General features: G+C 34.9%; 1 protein-coding gene across 1 annotated transcript; it reads left to right on the plus strand.

Moving 5' to 3' along the window:
* Positions 1-808: 808 nt before the first annotated feature.
* Positions 809-5,379, plus strand: LOC115959267 (protein TRANSPARENT TESTA GLABRA 1). Its single transcript, XM_031077613.1, has 2 exons — positions 809-2,122; positions 5,036-5,379. The coding sequence occupies exon 1, from the start codon at positions 1,078-1,080 to the stop codon at positions 2,119-2,121; it is 1,044 nt and encodes a 347-aa protein (XP_030933473.1). The 5' UTR covers positions 809-1,077; the 3' UTR covers position 2,122; positions 5,036-5,379.
* The last annotated feature ends 13,713 nt before the right edge of the window (positions 5,380-19,092 follow it).

Consider the following 19,092-nt stretch of genomic DNA (forward strand, 5'->3'; position numbering starts at 1 on the left):
ACAGAGAGAGAAAAAAAATCAAAGAAAAAGAGAAGAAGCCAACACGTTAACAGAGAGAGAAAAAAAAAAAGCTAACATGTTGGAGGTGAAATCCCCCTTTCGGTGGAAAACCTTTTAGTGGGCCCGATGAGAAAATACCTAGATCTCACCATTTATTTTCTTTTCTTCCCACCCAACCAAATACATTCCAAAAAAAAATTTTCTTCCCATTTTCTCTTCAAAGTTTTCCCTCTACTATATTTCACCTCTAAACAAACACATTCTTAAGAAGAGTGTGGCACATCTGTTTTTAAAAGTTTTGTAATATTCATAGCACACTCCTTTTAGGAAAAAGTGTAACTCTTACAAATTAAAAGGTTTCCAAGACTAGAGGGGTAGAATTTATAATAGATAACATGAAGGATATAGGCATGTTTGGTAAAAGTGAATTTATAATAGATACATACAATATAAACTTTGGCAGTAAGTTGTGGGTTTAATAAAAACATTAAGGATATAGGCATGTTTGGTAAAAGTGAATTTTTCTAATATTACAAATAAAATCACAATTTTTACTACAATTTTCTTTTTATGTGACAGACTGTAACTAATTTTTTTCTTACATCTTTAGAATCTACTAATTTATCAGTGAGAAAGTTGAGGTAAAGATTGTGTAGATGAATATATCATACATGGTAGTAGATTATTTGTCGGAAGATCTATAATAAGTAAACTAGTAAAGAGATTTTTAGTAGTGAAGACCAGAAGTCAATCAATCCCAACTCTCATGTGGTCCAAAGTCAAACAACCCGCCAGCCAACCAACCAACTACCAACCCCCCGCACGCCCACAGACACCAAACATATACGACGTCGTTCGTTCCCCTTTACCCCACAACAAACATCACTACTTCCACTGAATTCCACTTTCCCTGAAAATCCCAGAAAACAAAATTCTCAACCACCACCACAAAAAAAAAAAAAAATATTCACCAAAATCCTCTCCCCACCAACATTCCCCCACATTCCTGATTTTCCCAAGAAAACAAATTCCCCAGAAAACAGAATCCCAAAATAAAAAACAGTAGTAGTACTAGTAATGGAGAATTCAACTCAAGAATCCCAACACCAACAAAACTCGATAACCCACGAGGCCCCGTACCCACTCTACTCCCTAGCGATCTCTCCGTCGCCAACTCGGTCCCACCACTACCGCATCGCCGTCGGCAGCTTCATCGAGACCTACAACAACCGGGTCGACATCCTCAGCTTCGACCCGGAGACTCTCTCTCTCAAGCCTCTCCACCCTTCTCTCTCCTTTGACCACCCGTACCCGCCGACGAAGCTCATGTTCCACCCGACCGCCACGTCGTCGTCTTCTTCTCCCTCGAACCCTAACCCTAACCCTAACCTCCTCGCCTCCTCCGGCGACTTCATCCGCCTCTGGGACCTCCGCGACCACTCGATCGAGCCCCTCTGTGTTCTCAACAACAGCAAGACCTCCGAGTTCTGCGCTCCGCTCACTTCGTTCGACTGGAACGAGGTCGAGCCGAAGCGAATCGGGACGTGTAGCATCGACACGACCTGTACGGTCTGGGACATCGAGCGGTGCGTCGTCGAGACTCAGCTGATTGCGCACGATAAAGAGGTTTACGACATTGCGTGGGGGGAGGCTAGGGTTTTCGCTTCGGTTTCGGCCGACGGTTCGGTGAGGATTTTCGATCTGAGAGATAAGGAGCACTCGACGATCATCTACGAGAGTCCTCAGCCCGATACGCCTTTGCTGAGATTGGCGTGGAACAAGCAGGACTTGAGGTACATGGCGACGATTCTGATGGATAGTAACAAGGTTGTGATTTTGGATATCCGGTCGCCGACGATGCCGGTGGCGGAGCTGGAGAGACATAAGGGTAGTGTGAATGCGATTTCCTGGGCGCCTCAGAGTCCCAGGCATATTTGCTCGGCTGGGGATGATACTCAGGCTCTGATTTGGGAGCTTCCCACTGTGGCGGGACCCAATGGGATTGATCCTATGTCGGTGTACTCTGCCGGGTCGGAGATTAATCAGCTGCAGTGGTCCGCGGCTGTGCCTGATTGGATTGCCATTGCGTTTTCGAACAAAATGCAGCTCTTGAAAGTTTGAGGTGCGGTGACCCTTTTAAATTTGGATTGTTTGAGATTGATTTATTTTTGGATAAACACTTGTGCTGCAATGTAATGCTTAGTTTGTGTGTTCTAGGTATGTGAGTTAGTTTTTTGAATTTGTATATTACCTAATGTGGGTTGAATGAATTGAATTTGTTTAGTGAAATTTGTTTTGGGATTGTTGAGGAAAAATGAATTTTGGTGTTTTCTACTTCTTAAACTATGGACTTTAACCATTTTGTGCTACTCCTGGTTGATTGAAGTTTAAAGACTTCAGAAATTCTGAGACTTTGTGGTGTAACTGTAATATGTTTTGGTCTAACCTCTTAATTTCTTTGTAAAAGGGGGCAGCGACGTGTTTGGTCCTGTTTTCTTTATGATGTGAAATTTATTAATGAGTTCTGTTTCCTAGCAAACCCTTTTCATGCATGAAATGATTTACAACTACGAGAGCTGTGAGAAATTCTAAAACATAAATGTTCTTCTAGTGGTCAATGTTTTGTTGCTAGCAACATTTGCTTCCTGTTGTGTCATTTAGTGGTCAATGTTTTTTTTTATTTTTTATTTTTTTATCTCACTTAATATGGTATAACAAAATGTTCTTTGGGTTCCTTGCCTTGTTGATTTATTTTGGCACTTGGCCTTATTTTTGGGTCTCATAGTCCTAGCCTTGGCCTTATGACTCACCAAGACCACCAGACCTCAATTCTTTGTCGTGTTTGCCTTTCTGTCCATGCTACACTTGCCACTTTGACTTTGACCCTGTAAGGCCACAGCCTTGATGCATTTGGCCTTGGCTATACTATAATTCAAAGTGACAATAAGGCTTTTGGTCAGTTTTTTAATTGGTTAGTTACACAAGCACCCCTTGGGTCTTGAACCCACAAGCTTACCCTCCATCCCCTTATAAAGGGAGGAGGAACTGTCATTTGAGCTAGAGCTAATTGGTTTTATTTTCAAATTAATTCTCTTGATGATAGTGACAATACTAGCAGCGCTAAAGAAGAGTAGTTATGACTAATGCAGATGCAATGCTTAATCCGTGATATTTTTACTGGACTTTGATTTTGATGTATTAAGCAAAATTGCAAAGGATCAACATGCTTCGCCTGTTGAGTTTTTTTACTCTCCTTATTATGTAAAAAGATACATTCCTGTGTATAGTTGTTTGATGAGTTCTTAATTCATTCTAGATTTTTCATTATACATGGGATTTCTGTGGAATTATTTTGGTATATGCTGCGATTCAATCAATACCTTGTGGTCCTGGGAGTCATCAGCATTAGGGAGTTGGATTTGGGATTTGGTTTCATTCCTGTAAGTGGAAAATGTCCCTTGTAATTCATTTAACCTTACTGGACATGTATCACTATTAAGTATTAAACTGCCAACATCAGAGGCTTTGTAGTACAAGCTGCGTTATGGCCTTTAATATTTCTTTGGCAGTACCCCTAAACTTAGAAAAGATTATTCATTCCCTCACTAAGAGAGATGGGATCCTTAATCGAGCTTTGTTATTATTTAATTAATATACTATTTCCTTGCATTAATTATGGGATGCATATATCATTAAGGCCTTGTACTTCAATCTGCATTGTGGCCTATAATGGATCATTAGGTTACCACTCTTATTTAACTGCTTTTCTCTCTTCTATTCTAATATTTCTAAATATTAATAGGTTCTGATGCCAATGTTATCTTCTCAGGTGTTTATCTGTAGAAGTCATGACCTTTAGTAAATCCTAGCATTCCTTAACATTTTTATGGTATATGTGCTTTAAATCCATTTGATAGTCCACACCATGTATCTGATATAACGTTGAAATGATTTTTCCATGGTCAAACATTCTTTTTTGTTTCTTGGTTCTTCTTCTTCTTCTTCTTCTTCTTCTCTCTCTCTCTCTTTCTCTCTCTCTCTCTCATTAAAAAGTCGTTTTCTTTTTCCTTTTTTAACATCCCTCCTTTCTTTTTGTCATTATTTCTAAATGAAAGGAACTGATCCCTATTTAATGAACTTATTTGAACGAGGTTGTTGTTTCATTGAGCTTGTAAGGTACAGTGGATGGCTGTAATACTGTAAAGAATAGTAGGCACTCAAAGTTATATATGGGACTCATAAGTCTGATACCTTTACATGGATTTGTTTACAAGGCTATATGTAAAAAAGAAAAAGGAAATTGTTTACAAGGCTGGATTAAGTTGCAGTGTGAAATATGAAATTTTCTTTTCAATTTTTACAGTTTCCTCTATCATGAGCTAACAACTTACAAGGCTGGCTTGGGATGCAGTCTAAAATATGAAATGCTTTTTCACAGTTTCCTCTATTACATGTGCTAACACTTTCAATTTCGGAACATCTTTGTGTTCATGTCTGGTTGCCTAGCTCCTTCTATAGTTTTCTACTTTACTGATGGAATTGTGTCTTGATTAGCTTGCCTAATGGATGAGTTGCCCCAGAAGACCTAACTTTGGCCTTGCTTCTATTCTCTTTTAATAACCAAACAATCAAATTACCCCGTCATCCCATTATCTCATAAATCCCTACAAATTCCAGACCTTTTGTGGGTCAAATCTCAAATTTAAAATAATAATAATACTATTTTAAAATTTTATTTTGTTTATTTATTTACTTAGTCAAATTATATTTATTATCATGGATGACACATAACACATTGATTGTGAATCGTTATGTTATAAGTGTATATAGTGGGTTTTGAACTCACCCTTCAGTCACTCTTATGGGAAGAGAGGAAGAGTAATTTGAGATAAGAGTTCATGGGCTGGCCATTGAGTAATTTGCTTCTATTCAAAAGAATGTTTTTACATGTTAATATTCATGCTTTAACAGTGTATTAATTATCCTAAATGCTCTCATTGCTCATTGGATTAGTTTGCTTCTTCCTGTTTGGCAGATTCCTTAATGGTGGCGAGGAAGGCTTGTAACCTAATAGCCTTGCCCTGGGCTTGATTTGTCCTTACATTGCAGCTAGTGGACGGAAGTATTTCTGCTATTACTGGTGAGGGATCTCTTGATTCTCTTGTAATGTAAGGAATGCAGATCTCTTCTGTGTTTAGTACCTCATCAGTTAATTGGATAACATACTCTTAGTAGTAGGATGTAGGTGCAATTCATGTATTTTGGACCAATGAAAGCTAACTGTTATAGAGTGTTCACCATTCTCACTTTAGATTCTTGTTTATCCTAGTTGAACCTTATCGATTTCCCTTCACTTTATTTACTAATGCTTTCTCTTGAGCTCTCGACTGTGGTCTGTATAGAAAACGATCTAATTGGACTCCACCTAACTCAATGGGAATCAGGGTAACAATATTTTTTTGGACAAAGTTATGTTTGGAGTAGTAGGTTTCAATCCTTAATAGAAATATGACATGTATGCCAAGAAATATGACATGTATGACATGGATTATAGACATGGGGCATCACAAGTATGCCATTTATGTAGGGCTATCACTTGAACTTTTGAGAATTAAGGTAATAGTTGAGTGTATTGATCAACATCACTAGTAATACTAAAAAGTTGTGGTGGATAACTACTAGTATGAACACACAAAAATTCACACTTAATATGATTTTTTCACATATGAGGTGACAAATTGTGATTATTGCAACGTAACTATTATATGAGATTATCATTAACATCATTTTCATTTTTACTTATCAAAAAAATTAACATCATTTTCATTTTACACCAATTACAATGTCATCTCATACAACTGTGAAATTTGTAATGTGTCTAAACTTATTGAATTAACAAAGCAATCTCAAACGCATTCTTAAACTCCATTATTTTCAGGTACAATTTTTATTACAACTTTTTTTCTCTTTTCATAGAACCAACAAAAGATGGCTTTTTCATTGAAACTAGTGTAAATCCAGTGAAAGTTGTTCATGAAGGAAGAAGCTTGGACGTTCCTCTTCCTCTAATCCAAATCCTGGTAGCAAAATTCTGAATCTCTAGCCAGTAGGTGGGCTTCCTTATTTCTCTCTCCTGGTGTGACTAAATTTTTCAACAACAAAAGGATTGGAGGAAAAAATTCAATACGAATCAGGCCTAAAACTAAAAGCCAACTTTTACATACTTCAATAAAAATAAAAGATTAGCCTTTATTACCAATCTATATCACACTCTACAGGGTCCTGATGGAGCATCTGGTAGTGGTAGTCCCATCTAACCGCCTCTCTCCGTATGTTTACAGTTTACATACATACTAGAAGTGATATATATATATATATATATATATATATATATATATGTGGATCCGGTTAACAAATTCGTTTTTGGAAAAAATTTATTGAAAATTGAAAAAGTTGTCAAAATTTTTTTAATTCCTGATAAATTTTTTTTAAAAAATAGTATATTATTGTGTCTCCTTAGAGCATTAGCATCAGAAAATGCTATTTTATTTTATTTTACCATTTCAAAAAGTTACTTTATCAATTATACCATCCCATTTTACAATATTTCTAGCATCCCAAACTTTTATTTTCCTATTCTACTCATTAAAATAATATATTTACATAATAAAATAATATTTCCCTCAATCATCATCATTTATTCTTTCTCCCAATCACTATCACAATAAAATATTAGTTTTTTATTTTAGAATTGTGTTACAATGCAATTCTAAAAATAGAATTGCACTGTAGCACTATTGCAAAAAAATTTGCAATACTTAGCAATAACATTTCCTAATGCAATACATTTTGGGGTTTGAAATGCCAAATATCCCTTATATTTGGCATTAGCATTCCCCAATGCTAATGCTCTAAGGGCACACGTTAGTAAGATCTTTTATATATATATATATATATATATATGTCTATGTCGTTAAGTGGAAATGTGCATTTTTAATCCTACCCAAGCCATAGAACTTACTGTCACAACCTTAATTGAGCAAAGAAAAAGTACTTTACTTTTCTCTCCTATCTCACTCTCTAGACTCTAGAGTCCAGCAAATAAAAAAGCTCTCCTCCCACTGAAGATTATGGAGAACAACAAAAACAATGAATTTACTTGCTGTAATTGTCATCGGATGTTCTTTTAACAGCTTGAATGATTTCCGCGACCATAACACGGTCGCACATGCTTATTATCATGTCGAATGTAACCTTTGTCAAAATGTGTTCTTCCAAAGCGCTGATCTATATACACGCAGACAACGTCACCAACCCCAAACCCCACCTCCACCTCCAGCTCCACAAGAAGAAGAAGAAGCAGCCCAACCACAGGGTATGTGATCATTTTCTTATTTTTGATGTGTTTCGTTTTCTGTTTGGGTTAGGAAAATTTTTCTATTTGGGTTAGGAGAATACTTACAGAGTCCCAGAGTAGAGCTCTGAGCTCTCACATAGGGGGTGGGCTCCACACATGAGTACCCCCATTAGGTCTATCCCTTAAGTGAGAGCCCGGACCGTTGCTCCGGGACTATGTAACCCTTTTGTGTTATACTTTTGTTCTCTCTTCCACTTACATGCAAAATAGGGTTGTACGGATATGACGAAATTGAGAAAAGGGACCACTGTTAACAAGATATTAATCATTATTTACATTCCACCATAATAATATCATTTATATTGTAGCATAATTTTGATATAAAGATAGACCAAGGAATTATAAGATCATTTTTATTTTTCAAAACAAACACAAATTTCTATATCTATTTTGTTATCTGCTACAAGAATCTCTCTCAATTGTCCTCTCTCTGGCTTTTAACACCTGTAACATCAATAAAAACCCGACTATGCATTCCAAACTAGTTTAGTCTACAAGCCTAGTACGTCTCAATTTCCACCAATTTTAACCAAATATAGATGGGAGACCAGTTGTTCCGGTCTGAAATAGTTATAGGATTTAGAATATTCAAGCTTTACAATCAATTTGAGCATAAACATGGTAAATTGTAGTAAGAAGAAGAAGAAAATGGAGGGGTGGGGTGGGTGAACAATTATGTAGAAAGGAAGAATTTTTTGTACTATAATAACTTGCTTCTACCAATTAGTGAAATTTGTTTCATGAGCAAGCAGAAATGCTTATACAATAGTCCCTGTCTCTACATCCAATTCAAAGGACTTTTGAGTATACAACAGATAATATGCTCCAAGATTGACATCAGTTTCTATATGTTTTTAGCAGATTCCTTTAGCAATATCAAGGAAGAATCACGAATTCTACATTGGCTTGATATGCTTATTTAATTTGAAGAAAGATATTAACAATATATTGGTTAGGCCATAACAATCAACTAGAGAAATGCCAGAAATAATCTAAGAAGATTACATCAAGGGTGCACTTGTTTGAAGCTTCCAACAGTGTTTGTTAACTTATTAATTGCAAGGAAATATTCTAGACTGAAGACTGCATTAATCCTTAGCTGATCATTTAGCTTGATTGATAAAAAGTAGTAGCTTCTAAACGTCTCCAAAATTCACAACTCATACTCACATAGACATTAACTCAAAATCACTATACAAGAGAATTGTGCAAAGTTACCTGAAAGTATAGCTTGTATACCATCCAATAATAGTAGGCTTAATTGAATGTCATCTATGGAAATCATAATAACTGATACGAACTAGAACCCCTTTAAAAAAGAAAAGAAAAGACCCCACTCTACTGTCACTATGAAACAAGATACAATGATATCTCACTTGAATACATTTCCAAATCATTATAACTGAAACCATTTATAAATTCAATACAACATGCCAGGATTTTTATCTATTAAAAAAAAAAAAAAACAGCCATACTGACAGAAATGCTTATGCACATCTAGTAGTAGAGGCCTCAATTGAAATTCAAGCTATGAAAATCTTGGCTATTTAGCTACTAGTCAAAGTATAAGTAGGACATAAGCGTCATCTTCTAGAGACATCAATTGTTATCATGTGCATATATGTGAAAAATTGAGTTAGTATGATACTATAATTAAAAAAAAAAAAAAAAAAATCACTCATCAATAATCAAGTATAGATATGGTAGAGAAGGAAGTACCATGCAATCTCTAGTTTTCAAGTTTCAAAAATTTATGATGAAAATTTCTCTTATTTTTGCTAGCACTACACAAGGTGAATATGAAAATTAGCATAATACTTGAACAGTTACAAATGGGATGCCATAATAGGACAGAGCCATCTACCTTAGCAAAATCCTTAAAGTTCATCGTCATCATCATCACCAACTGCATATATATGAAAACCTGAGTTAGTATGATAATAATAATAATTTAAGTTTAATTTTAAGGAACTCAAAAAGTGTAGGGTGATTGGGATTGCTTGCGCATGGTGAGCCAAAAGAAGAAAAAGAAAAATGACTTGACTTACTTGCCAATGACAAAACCAGAGGTATAGTTAGAAAGAAAATAAGATAGAATAGGATTAGACATTAATGGGAAGGATGTTTGAGATGGTCATTACCAATTAATTTATAGATGGGTACTTCTTCCCCAAAGCTTTCAATCAAACATTGTGTATTTGTTTGGTTGAACGTGTCCACATCTTGCTCGTATATCAAACTAACCCCGCATTCTTTCGCATAAATGGTATTTTGCTCGGACTCAAATATAACCTTAATCTGATTGCATTTACCTTTCCCAAGGGTAGCAAACCACTCATCACGAGACAAATACAATAGGCAAATACCGTTTCCAAATCGTATCAAGGTTGTAAAAAGTTCAAAGGCCCCGTGATTTTGAGGCATATCACCAAGGGCTATCACCTGAGCTCTAATAACACATGATTCCAATATTCTAATACTTGATAGGTATACTGATGCCCTAAGAGCAAATCCTATCCATTTACTATCATACCAATTTGAAGGCAGCTCTATGCTTATTGAATTCCTCTCTGTTTGAATCAAACATGATGGAAAAATTATCAGAAATTCAGTTCTTGATCCATCCTCTTCCCTTTTGGAAGAAGTTCCATAAACGGTTTTACGAGAAAGGAGTCCATCTTGTATCCAAAACACAACTATTGTTAATTGTTATTATTAACAATTCAAGAGAGAGAGAGAGAGAAGAGATTACCTGTAGGTAATGGAACAATATTGTAAATTCCACTTGACTGTTGCTCTCACCATACAGAAGCCACTGGGAGAGAGGTTTTGACCAGCTATTCAGTTTGACCCGCGCTAGTGACCATTTTAGGGAATGACAACAAATAGCATCTACAACTCTTATGGTTGATGGAAGCCTTGGCAAAGATTATAGTTTTGAGCAATAGTAAAGACTGAGTTTTTCAAGTGACCTCAAATTATGCATGTTGCTAGGAAGACATTCGAGATATATACAGAAACTTAGATCTAATAAAGTAAGGGCAGTCAAACACTCGATTGATGAGGATGCTACTTTCTTGATAGCAGTTCGACCCAAATTGAGTTCCGATAGGCTTTTCATAATTCCAGTAAATTTTGGAAACGAATTGAATTTTGAGCAAAAAAAAGGGTCAAGAACCATAAGGGACTGCATTTCAGTAGACATGTTGGGAAGATCGGTAAGAGATTCACAGTATTGCAAATGTAAATACCTAAGCTTGCTGAGTTGCCCAATAGATGGGTGGATCTCAACCAATTGACTGCACCCAGAAAGGTTTAGTTTCTCTAGTATCGGAACACTTGAAAAGTCAGGTGTCCTAATAAGGCTAAAGGAATTACTATGATCAATGAACTTTAACTTGGATGAAAGTTGTTAAAAGAAAAAAAAAAAAAAGAAAGAGTTCCATTAAACGTAGAAATTAATTTAATAAGTAAAGAATTCTTTTAAATTAAAGGGTAAATTTCACTAATTACCCCTGAGGTTTGGGCAAATACCAAAGAGGTCCAGAAGTTTTCAAAACTAACCCTTTCAGTCCTTGAAGTCCAAATGGACCTAATGCCATTAACCTCTCCTCTCATCCCTTTCTCTATCTACCTCCTCTTTCTTGACTGATAAAAATAGAAACTCCCCTGTAACTTTCTCAGTAAACAAACAGGGAAAGAAAATGCTTGAATGAATCCAACAATCAAAACAGAAAACACACAACAAAAATCACAAATCCATCAAGAACTGTGACCAAAAAAAAAAAAAAAATCAGCCTCTCAACTCAAAATCCTAATCCCAAAACCAAACCCAATAAATCAAAACCTCTCTTAACCAAAAACCCAAAACATCTTCTCAAATTCACAAACACTGCTTACTCCATCACCAAAATCCACACCTCAGCCGCCGATCCAAACTAAAATCACAAACCTCCATCACCGACCTACAACCAATCCAAACCAAAATCCACAACCTCCATCGCCGACCCACAAATAACCCAAACCAAAATTCGCACCAAAACCCACGAACCACTGCTAACCCACAGCACGACGCCGCCGAAAGACCACGAGAACCATCACCGAAACTCGCAAACACCGTTTACCCACAGCATGATGTTGCCCAAAGATCAAGAGAACCAACACCGATCCACACCGAAACCCATGAACGCTGCTTACCCACACCACAGAGCCGTCGCAACCACGAGAGAGAAGAAAGGGACACGAGAGTTAAGGCAGTCAGAAAGATTGAGAAGCAAGATTGGAAGAGGGATGAAGGATTCAGAGAGAGTGAGAAGAAAGAGGGATGAGAGAAGAAAGGTTTTGAGTGAGTGTGAAACAGAGAAAGTAAAAGTTTTTTTTTTTTTTTTTGATTCGGGAAAGTAAAAGTTAAATAACGGTGTTAGGTCCGTTTGGCCTTAAAGGACTGAAAGGGTTAGTTTTGAAAACTTCTGGACCTCTTTGGTATTTGCCCAAACCTCAGGGGTAATTAGTGAAATTTACCCTAAATTAAAATAGCTTTATAAATGAAAGGAGGAAGCTCAAATACACCGAACTGGAAGCGTATTTGTATTTGTAGCTACACTTAAAGAAAAGAGAAATAATAAATAATAGAAAGGAAGTTAAAAGAACAAAATTACCATTACTCCTTGCCAAAGATATTTCAAACGGCTGTACTGTAATTCAAGATGAACAAGCTCCATTGGTTGGGAATTGGATGACAAACATTTTGAAGGACATAATCTCCATGAAAGATGTCTTAGCTTATTAGGAACATCAAGATGACTTCGGTCATTAGGAAAACAGACGTTGTAGATCCGATTAATTATCATCAATCTAACATTAGACATCTTTGATAACACTTCAACAAATTCTTCAAATTTGAAATCGTTTCTCTCGTAATGAACTATTATCAATCTAACATTAGACATCTTTGATAATACTTCAAGAAATTCTTCAAATTTGAAATCATTTCTCTTGTAATGAACGACTATGGCTTCAATTGCTTTTGTTGCCTAAGATTTCAAAAGCAAAGGATTAGTGATTTGCAAAATCAAAAGATATTATTGTTTTCAAAATATAAGAAATCATCATTGACGATATATTAGCGTGGTAAATGAATGTTTTATTCTTAATTTCATTAAATAAATACTTAGGTAATCACTTACCTATTGGAATTTTATTTTAAAGAACTAATTTATTGAACAAAATTATGTTACTATACCTACTCAATCCTATTCACTGAAATAAATTATAGCTTTGTCATTTTTCTTACCATATTGTCCTTCAATACATGAAGCAAGTCATCATTAAGCCACATCCTACTTTGCTTTTCAAGCTTTCCCTTTGATTCAAAACGAACAATTTTTTCACCCATTTCTTGTAGTAGATCATGCATCCCCAAATGTTCGTTGTCGTCCACGGATAGGAGAGATTTTTCCACAAGAACACTTATACCAATTCTTGCATTAAAACCACAATTCTCTAATATATGTATTACTTCATTTTTGTTCCAATGTCTGAAGAAACATGCAATATCTAAGAATATTTTCTTCCACATTTCCTCTAGTCCATCGCAACTAATTTTTAGTATCTTAAATATTTCTCCTTCAGTGTTTTTAAAATAGTGCAATGCACTTTGCCATTCTTCTCTTGTTCTTCCAACCAAAAAGGAACCCAAAGTAACAAGAGCTAATGGAAGGTGATTAGCACATTTCACAACTTCTTGGGAGAGTTGCATATAATCTTTTTTGGATTGCTCATTTTCAAAGGCTTTCAAACAAAAAAGTTGTAAAGCATCATCATTATTTAATCCATTTGGATTATATCTTTTACGCACTTTATGTTGGATTAACACATGTTCATCCCTAGTTGTTATAATGATCTTACTTCCCAATCCAAACTAGTCATGCCCTCCAGCCAATTTTTGTAATTGGTCCACATGGTCAACATCATCTATAACAAGTAGAATTTTTTTATGACATAACCTTTTCTTGATTTTGTCAACTCCATCATAAACATTACTTAAAAGTATATTTCTTTCCCCCAAAATGTCTGTAAGAAGCTGCTGTTGTAACCTAGGTAAACTGTGGCTTTTTGAATCTTCCCTAACATTAGCAATAAAGTTAGAACCTTCAAATTCACTACGAAATTTATCATAAACAACTCTAGCAAGAGTTGTTTTTCCCAAACCCCCCATACCATAAATCCCTATCATGCGAATATCATTCTCAAGACTTAAATACGAAGGGATAAGTTCCACCAGAGTAGATTCTATTCCTATGATTTTTTTAGTAATGCTTGAGGATTTAGAACTCAATTTTTTCATCTCTTTCACAACATCTTGGATAAATTCGGACTCAGGCCTGCAAAGAAGATAGAAAATAATTATGTGATGGTCCAAACCAATTATAAAACTTCAAGGGAGAAAGAAAAATATTTGGCAAGGATATTCCTTGGGAGTTATCTTTTTATGAATTAGTCCGCTAATTTTCTTAGGTAAGCAATGATATTAGATCCACAAAATCCAAATTATATTTCATCTAGAGATACATTGATTGAGCAAAAAATTAAGCATCTCATTTCATGCTTGATTGCTGAGAGAAACCTCATTGGAATATTTTAAGTTGAACATGCTAAATATAAATGTTTAAGACCCTTTGAGGTTACTTGAGTACAAAATATTAATAATAATGGCAATACTCAAAATTTCCAAATTAGACAATTGAAAATGCTTTGTATTCCGAGTAAATGAGTGAAGAGGAGGTATTGGTTTCTATTAATAAAAAAAATTAAATTTAATTATTTATACCTTTGTGCCAACACAAACACGAGCTTTTACTTCTTTAGTCAAGGCCCAAAAGGTATGTGATATTCCTCTTTGAAGAGACAATATCATTCAAACACACCGTAATATTAGTGATAAACTCCTCAAAGGTTGAGATTTTTTTTTAAACCTAAATAATGAATGAGCCAAAATTAAATCTTTATGAAAATAATTGGCTTGCCCACCCTGAATTCAAAATATATAACTTGGCAACAGGTAATTTTGGATGGTTGCATCATGTTGAGATGGCTTGGTTTAATTTGAGAAGTCTTGAGATGGGATTGTGAAATCAAGACTTATCAGTGATGAAATGGAAAATTGTCCTCAAGCTGATATCCCCTCATATAAGGATCTAAGAAAGGGAAAATGCTTAGAGTTTTGAAGGACAATGCCTTCTCAATATTTGATGAATTCTCAGTCATGTCATTTTTTTTTTTTTTTGAGGCCAAACTTAGTTAACACACTTTGTTTCCTTTCTGCTCGCCAATTAAAAATAAAATTTCTAACCAGTAAGTCCATTTATGTAATTTTATTTTGTAATTTTTTAATTAAAAAGATGCCACATCATTAAAATAAAATGTTAAGTCATTGTTCCGTTAGTCAAGTAAGAAACACTGTTAAAGACAGTTAGTAAAATGACTTATATTTCTCATTTTGAAAACTTGAGGGACCAATTGCGCATGCTTTAAACTTGAGAGATCAATTGCGCAAATAGTGTAAAATTGAGAGACCAATATTGTAGTTTTTCCTATATTGTTTTATAGGATCCAAGCAAGAAAGAGTTTAAGGTGCTTGTTGTGTTATTCTCCCAAATTTTTTACAGCATGAACAACTTGTGGTATTGAAGGAATTACTGAATATTTTATATCAATAACTATTTGTTAATAGGTGTTTGACAACTTTAGAATATGAAAAGTTTTAAGTTAAATGGGTAACAACATTTTGTTGATTTTTGATTTCTAAATTACTAATAGTGATTTATCACGTTAAATTGGTAGTTTATTTGTATATTAATTAGCTATAATGTTGTAATGTTATTTATTTATTTTTTCTAATTTGTGAGGTTTAATTCAAATAATTTTGAATAAGTCCTCTAAAATTAGATTCAATACAAAAGAAATTTTGTAAGGGACTTTGTAAGGCTAAGGGGAGCTTGAAGATAATATAAGTTTTGGCCTCATGTAATATACTTATATTGTGAGCTTTAGTTGCTACAAGTAGTATTGTAGTAAGTTAGATATGAAACTCTAGATGTAACACAAACAGCTATGGATAACAACATTCACTAATATTTGTCTTTTAATTTAAATAATATTAGATTACATTTTCAGTAATTTTTCCATGCATCGCATGGGTTAGCGACTAATTTATAATAAAATTTGAAGAGAAACTCTACTAGTCGGCTTTTTCCATTACTTTTTTTAAAAAAAGTTTTTTTTTTTTTTTTTTTTTTCACATCACAAAAGTCATTGATTACACCACTTTCATACTCTTTCACTTTATTGCTTTTTTATTTTTATAATTATTTTTTAAATCGATAAAGAAGGACTAGTAAAGAGACACAATATTTTCGTGGTAACCAGCTATGATGTCTATGAAGCTTTGTTTAAATTTCCTTAAATTCAATTAGATGTGGTGGGGGCGTACCGCATGTGAGAGATTTCCATATCTACAAGGAAGTTTCCTCCCTTGTCTCCTCTTTCAAAGAATTGAAAGAAAAAATAAAAATAAAACAAAAACTTTTTATTTAGCTAAAATTTTATGGTTAAATATAAAATGGTAAATTACAGTCAACACCTTTAAGGTTTGAGATATAGCAAAACAAGTTTAAAACATTTTAGAACTAACCGATTTGGTTCTTGAACCATATGCTAAATACAACCATTTCATTTCTAAGAGCATATAGTTTAGGGACTAAATTGGTTATTTTTGAAATATTTTGGACCTACTTGGTATTAACTCAAACCTCAGAATACCAATTGTAATTTACTCAAAAATATATATATATATATATATATATTTATCATTAAATTTTGTGATTCTATTAAAACGCTTAAAGAACACAAAGGTCACATAAAGACATTTGAATTTATTTGCTCTTTGTTTCATCTCCATCCCTTTTTTGTTTGTTTATTTATTTTTTATTTATTAACTTCCTTCTTCATTTCTAATTTTATTAATGTATTTATTTTTAAATAAAAATTAATTGTTATTTCTCTATTATAGGTTATTCATACACTTTATATATATATATATATATATATAATATGTTGATAGTGAATGATCATTATAATATAATTTGATCCAAACTTGTAAACTTAGGTTTTTAAATTAAATGGTGTACTTTCTATTATATTTCACGCTCAATTTGGAATCTATTATTTCTCTTATTCATGTGTGTTTTCACAATTTTACATCTATCTCCCCCCCCCCCCCCAACTTTCTTACTCATTTGCTTTACACTTTTTTTTTTTTTTTTTACTTTATTGTTATTGTTGTTATTATTATTATTATTATTATTTAAATCAATAGAGGACAAACCGACAAAGAATTACTCTTGAGATTTTTTTTTTTTGAATGAAAAATGAAGTTTTTGGGGGTGAATTTATGGACTCCACTATGCGACGGCAAGAGTAATATCACGTGTATCACTTGGGTGAGGCTATCATAGAGGGAACAGCATCTTTGTTGAAGTATCACTGCTCGAACCATTAGCAAGAATGTTTTTACATGTTAATATTCATACTTTAATAGTGTCTTATTGTAAGGAATGCAATTCTCTTTTGTGTTTAGTTCCTCATCCTCTAATTGGATAACATACTCTTACTAGTAGGCTGTAGGTGTAGTTCATGTATTTTGGACCAATGAAAGCTAATTGTTATAGAGTGTTCACCATTCCCACTTTAGATTCTTGTTTATCCTGATTGAACATTATTGATTGCCCTTCACTTCATTTACTAATGTTGTCTTTTGAGCTCTCAACTGTGGTCTGTAGAGAAAACGATCTTATTGGACTTCGCCTAACTCAATGGGAACCAGGGCAATAATTTTTATTTATTTATTTATTTTTATTTTTATTTTTATTAACAAAGTTATGTTTGTAGTCTTAGGTTTCAATCCCTAATAGAAATATGACATGTATCATTGTCATGTATAATGCATATGGCTCACTTAGTTGGTTGGGTTAAGTGATTGCACATGATAGAGACACATGTCAAACTATTTTCATTTTTATTTTTGATAAATAAGTAGTGGGAGAAAAGGGGGGGCGGGGGGGGAAGGTGGGGTTTGGATCATTTATGTTGGGCTATCACTTGAACTTCTGAGAAGTAAGATGACAATTGAGGCGGCGAAGAAAATTTGTAGTGTATTGGGAGAGGTCTTCACGCTGACTGATCCAAAAATATATGATGGTGGTCACTTCATACATATTTACGTATCTATCAATCTGTCTTTGCCTTTGTGCCATGGAAGACTGATATCTGTAGGTGAAGGAAAGTAGGTGTGGATCTCGTTCAAGTACGAGAGGTTGCCAAATCTATGCTACTGGTGTGGGCGACTTACTCACGGCGATAGAGACTGTGAGTTGTGGATTGACAGTGAGGGCACACTCACACCAAAAAAAACGTGAGTTTGGTCCACACTTGAGGGAACCCCCTTTCGTTGTTGCAAGAAAAAGTGCAATCATGGTCCCTGGGTTCTATGCCCTGTAGAAGAAGATGAGTTCAAGTACATCGGTAGACCACGGTTCTTGCTGGAATTCAGGTTCTGGTAGAGGAAAAGCACTGGAGCAGTCACAAGGAGTAATGGCTAGCAGTGAAGATAGCACTGAAGCTGAAAATATTTCCTCATTAATGCATAATGATGTGGGTGGAGTTCTTAGGGAGGATACAACTTTCAAAAACCAATTTAATGGGGCAATCACTGAGGAATTAAAGGCTTCTAATGAAACTGAAACTGTTTTGGAAGCAAGTAATGAGGAGATATGTTTGGCAAAGGAGTTTGGTGCGGCTAAACTATTGGGATCGGGAAAGAGAACTACCAAAAACCATAGAGCACGTGACAACATAAGTGATAAATCACAATTTAACAAGTCACGTGCTACTCCTGAAGCTAGGGTTCACGAACCAAAGGCTACCCGTGCAACTCCTACTTGGACCCGTAGAGAAAGGAACCAACTCAGGGACAACATGGCAGTAAGTTCTTAACCTCTAGGGAAAAAAAGAGTAGCAGGATCAGAGGCAGACCACACTCAATTGTCAGCAAAAAGGTTTCAGGCTACTCTCAATGAAGAAAACACAGCTTTTGTAGTGGTGGGAGCTGATGTTCAGCCCCGCCAACAGCAATGAATTGTTTAGCGTGAAACTGTCATGGGCTTGGGAACCTACGTACAGGGAAGGAGCTCGTTGAAATCATATGGGCAAAAGATCTTGCTGTGGTGTTTTTAGCCAAGACATTTATAGATGATGCAAGGCTACAATTTGTTCAAAGAAGTATTGGTTTTAATCATAGATGGGTTATACCAAGAGTGGGAAGAGGTGCTGGCTTAGTTCTTTATTGGAAAGCATCGATTAATTTAACGATGGAAGGTTCAAATAGATACTATATTGATGCGATGATTGATAAAAATATAGAGAATGAGTGGAGATTAGCGGGTTTTTATGGTGAATCCGATACAGTAAGAAGACATGAAGCTTGGAACAAGCTAAGGGCTTTAAACTTGCAGCCGGAGAAGCCACGGCTTTGTTATGGGGATTTTAATGAAATTATCAGACAAGATGAGAAACTTGGGGGTGCAAGAAGGCCTCATAATCAGATGCAGCAATTTAAG

Source organism: Quercus lobata, chromosome 9, assembly GCF_001633185.2.
Source record: "Quercus lobata isolate SW786 chromosome 9, ValleyOak3.0 Primary Assembly, whole genome shotgun sequence".
Taxonomy (NCBI): Eukaryota; Viridiplantae; Streptophyta; class Magnoliopsida; order Fagales; family Fagaceae; genus Quercus; species Quercus lobata.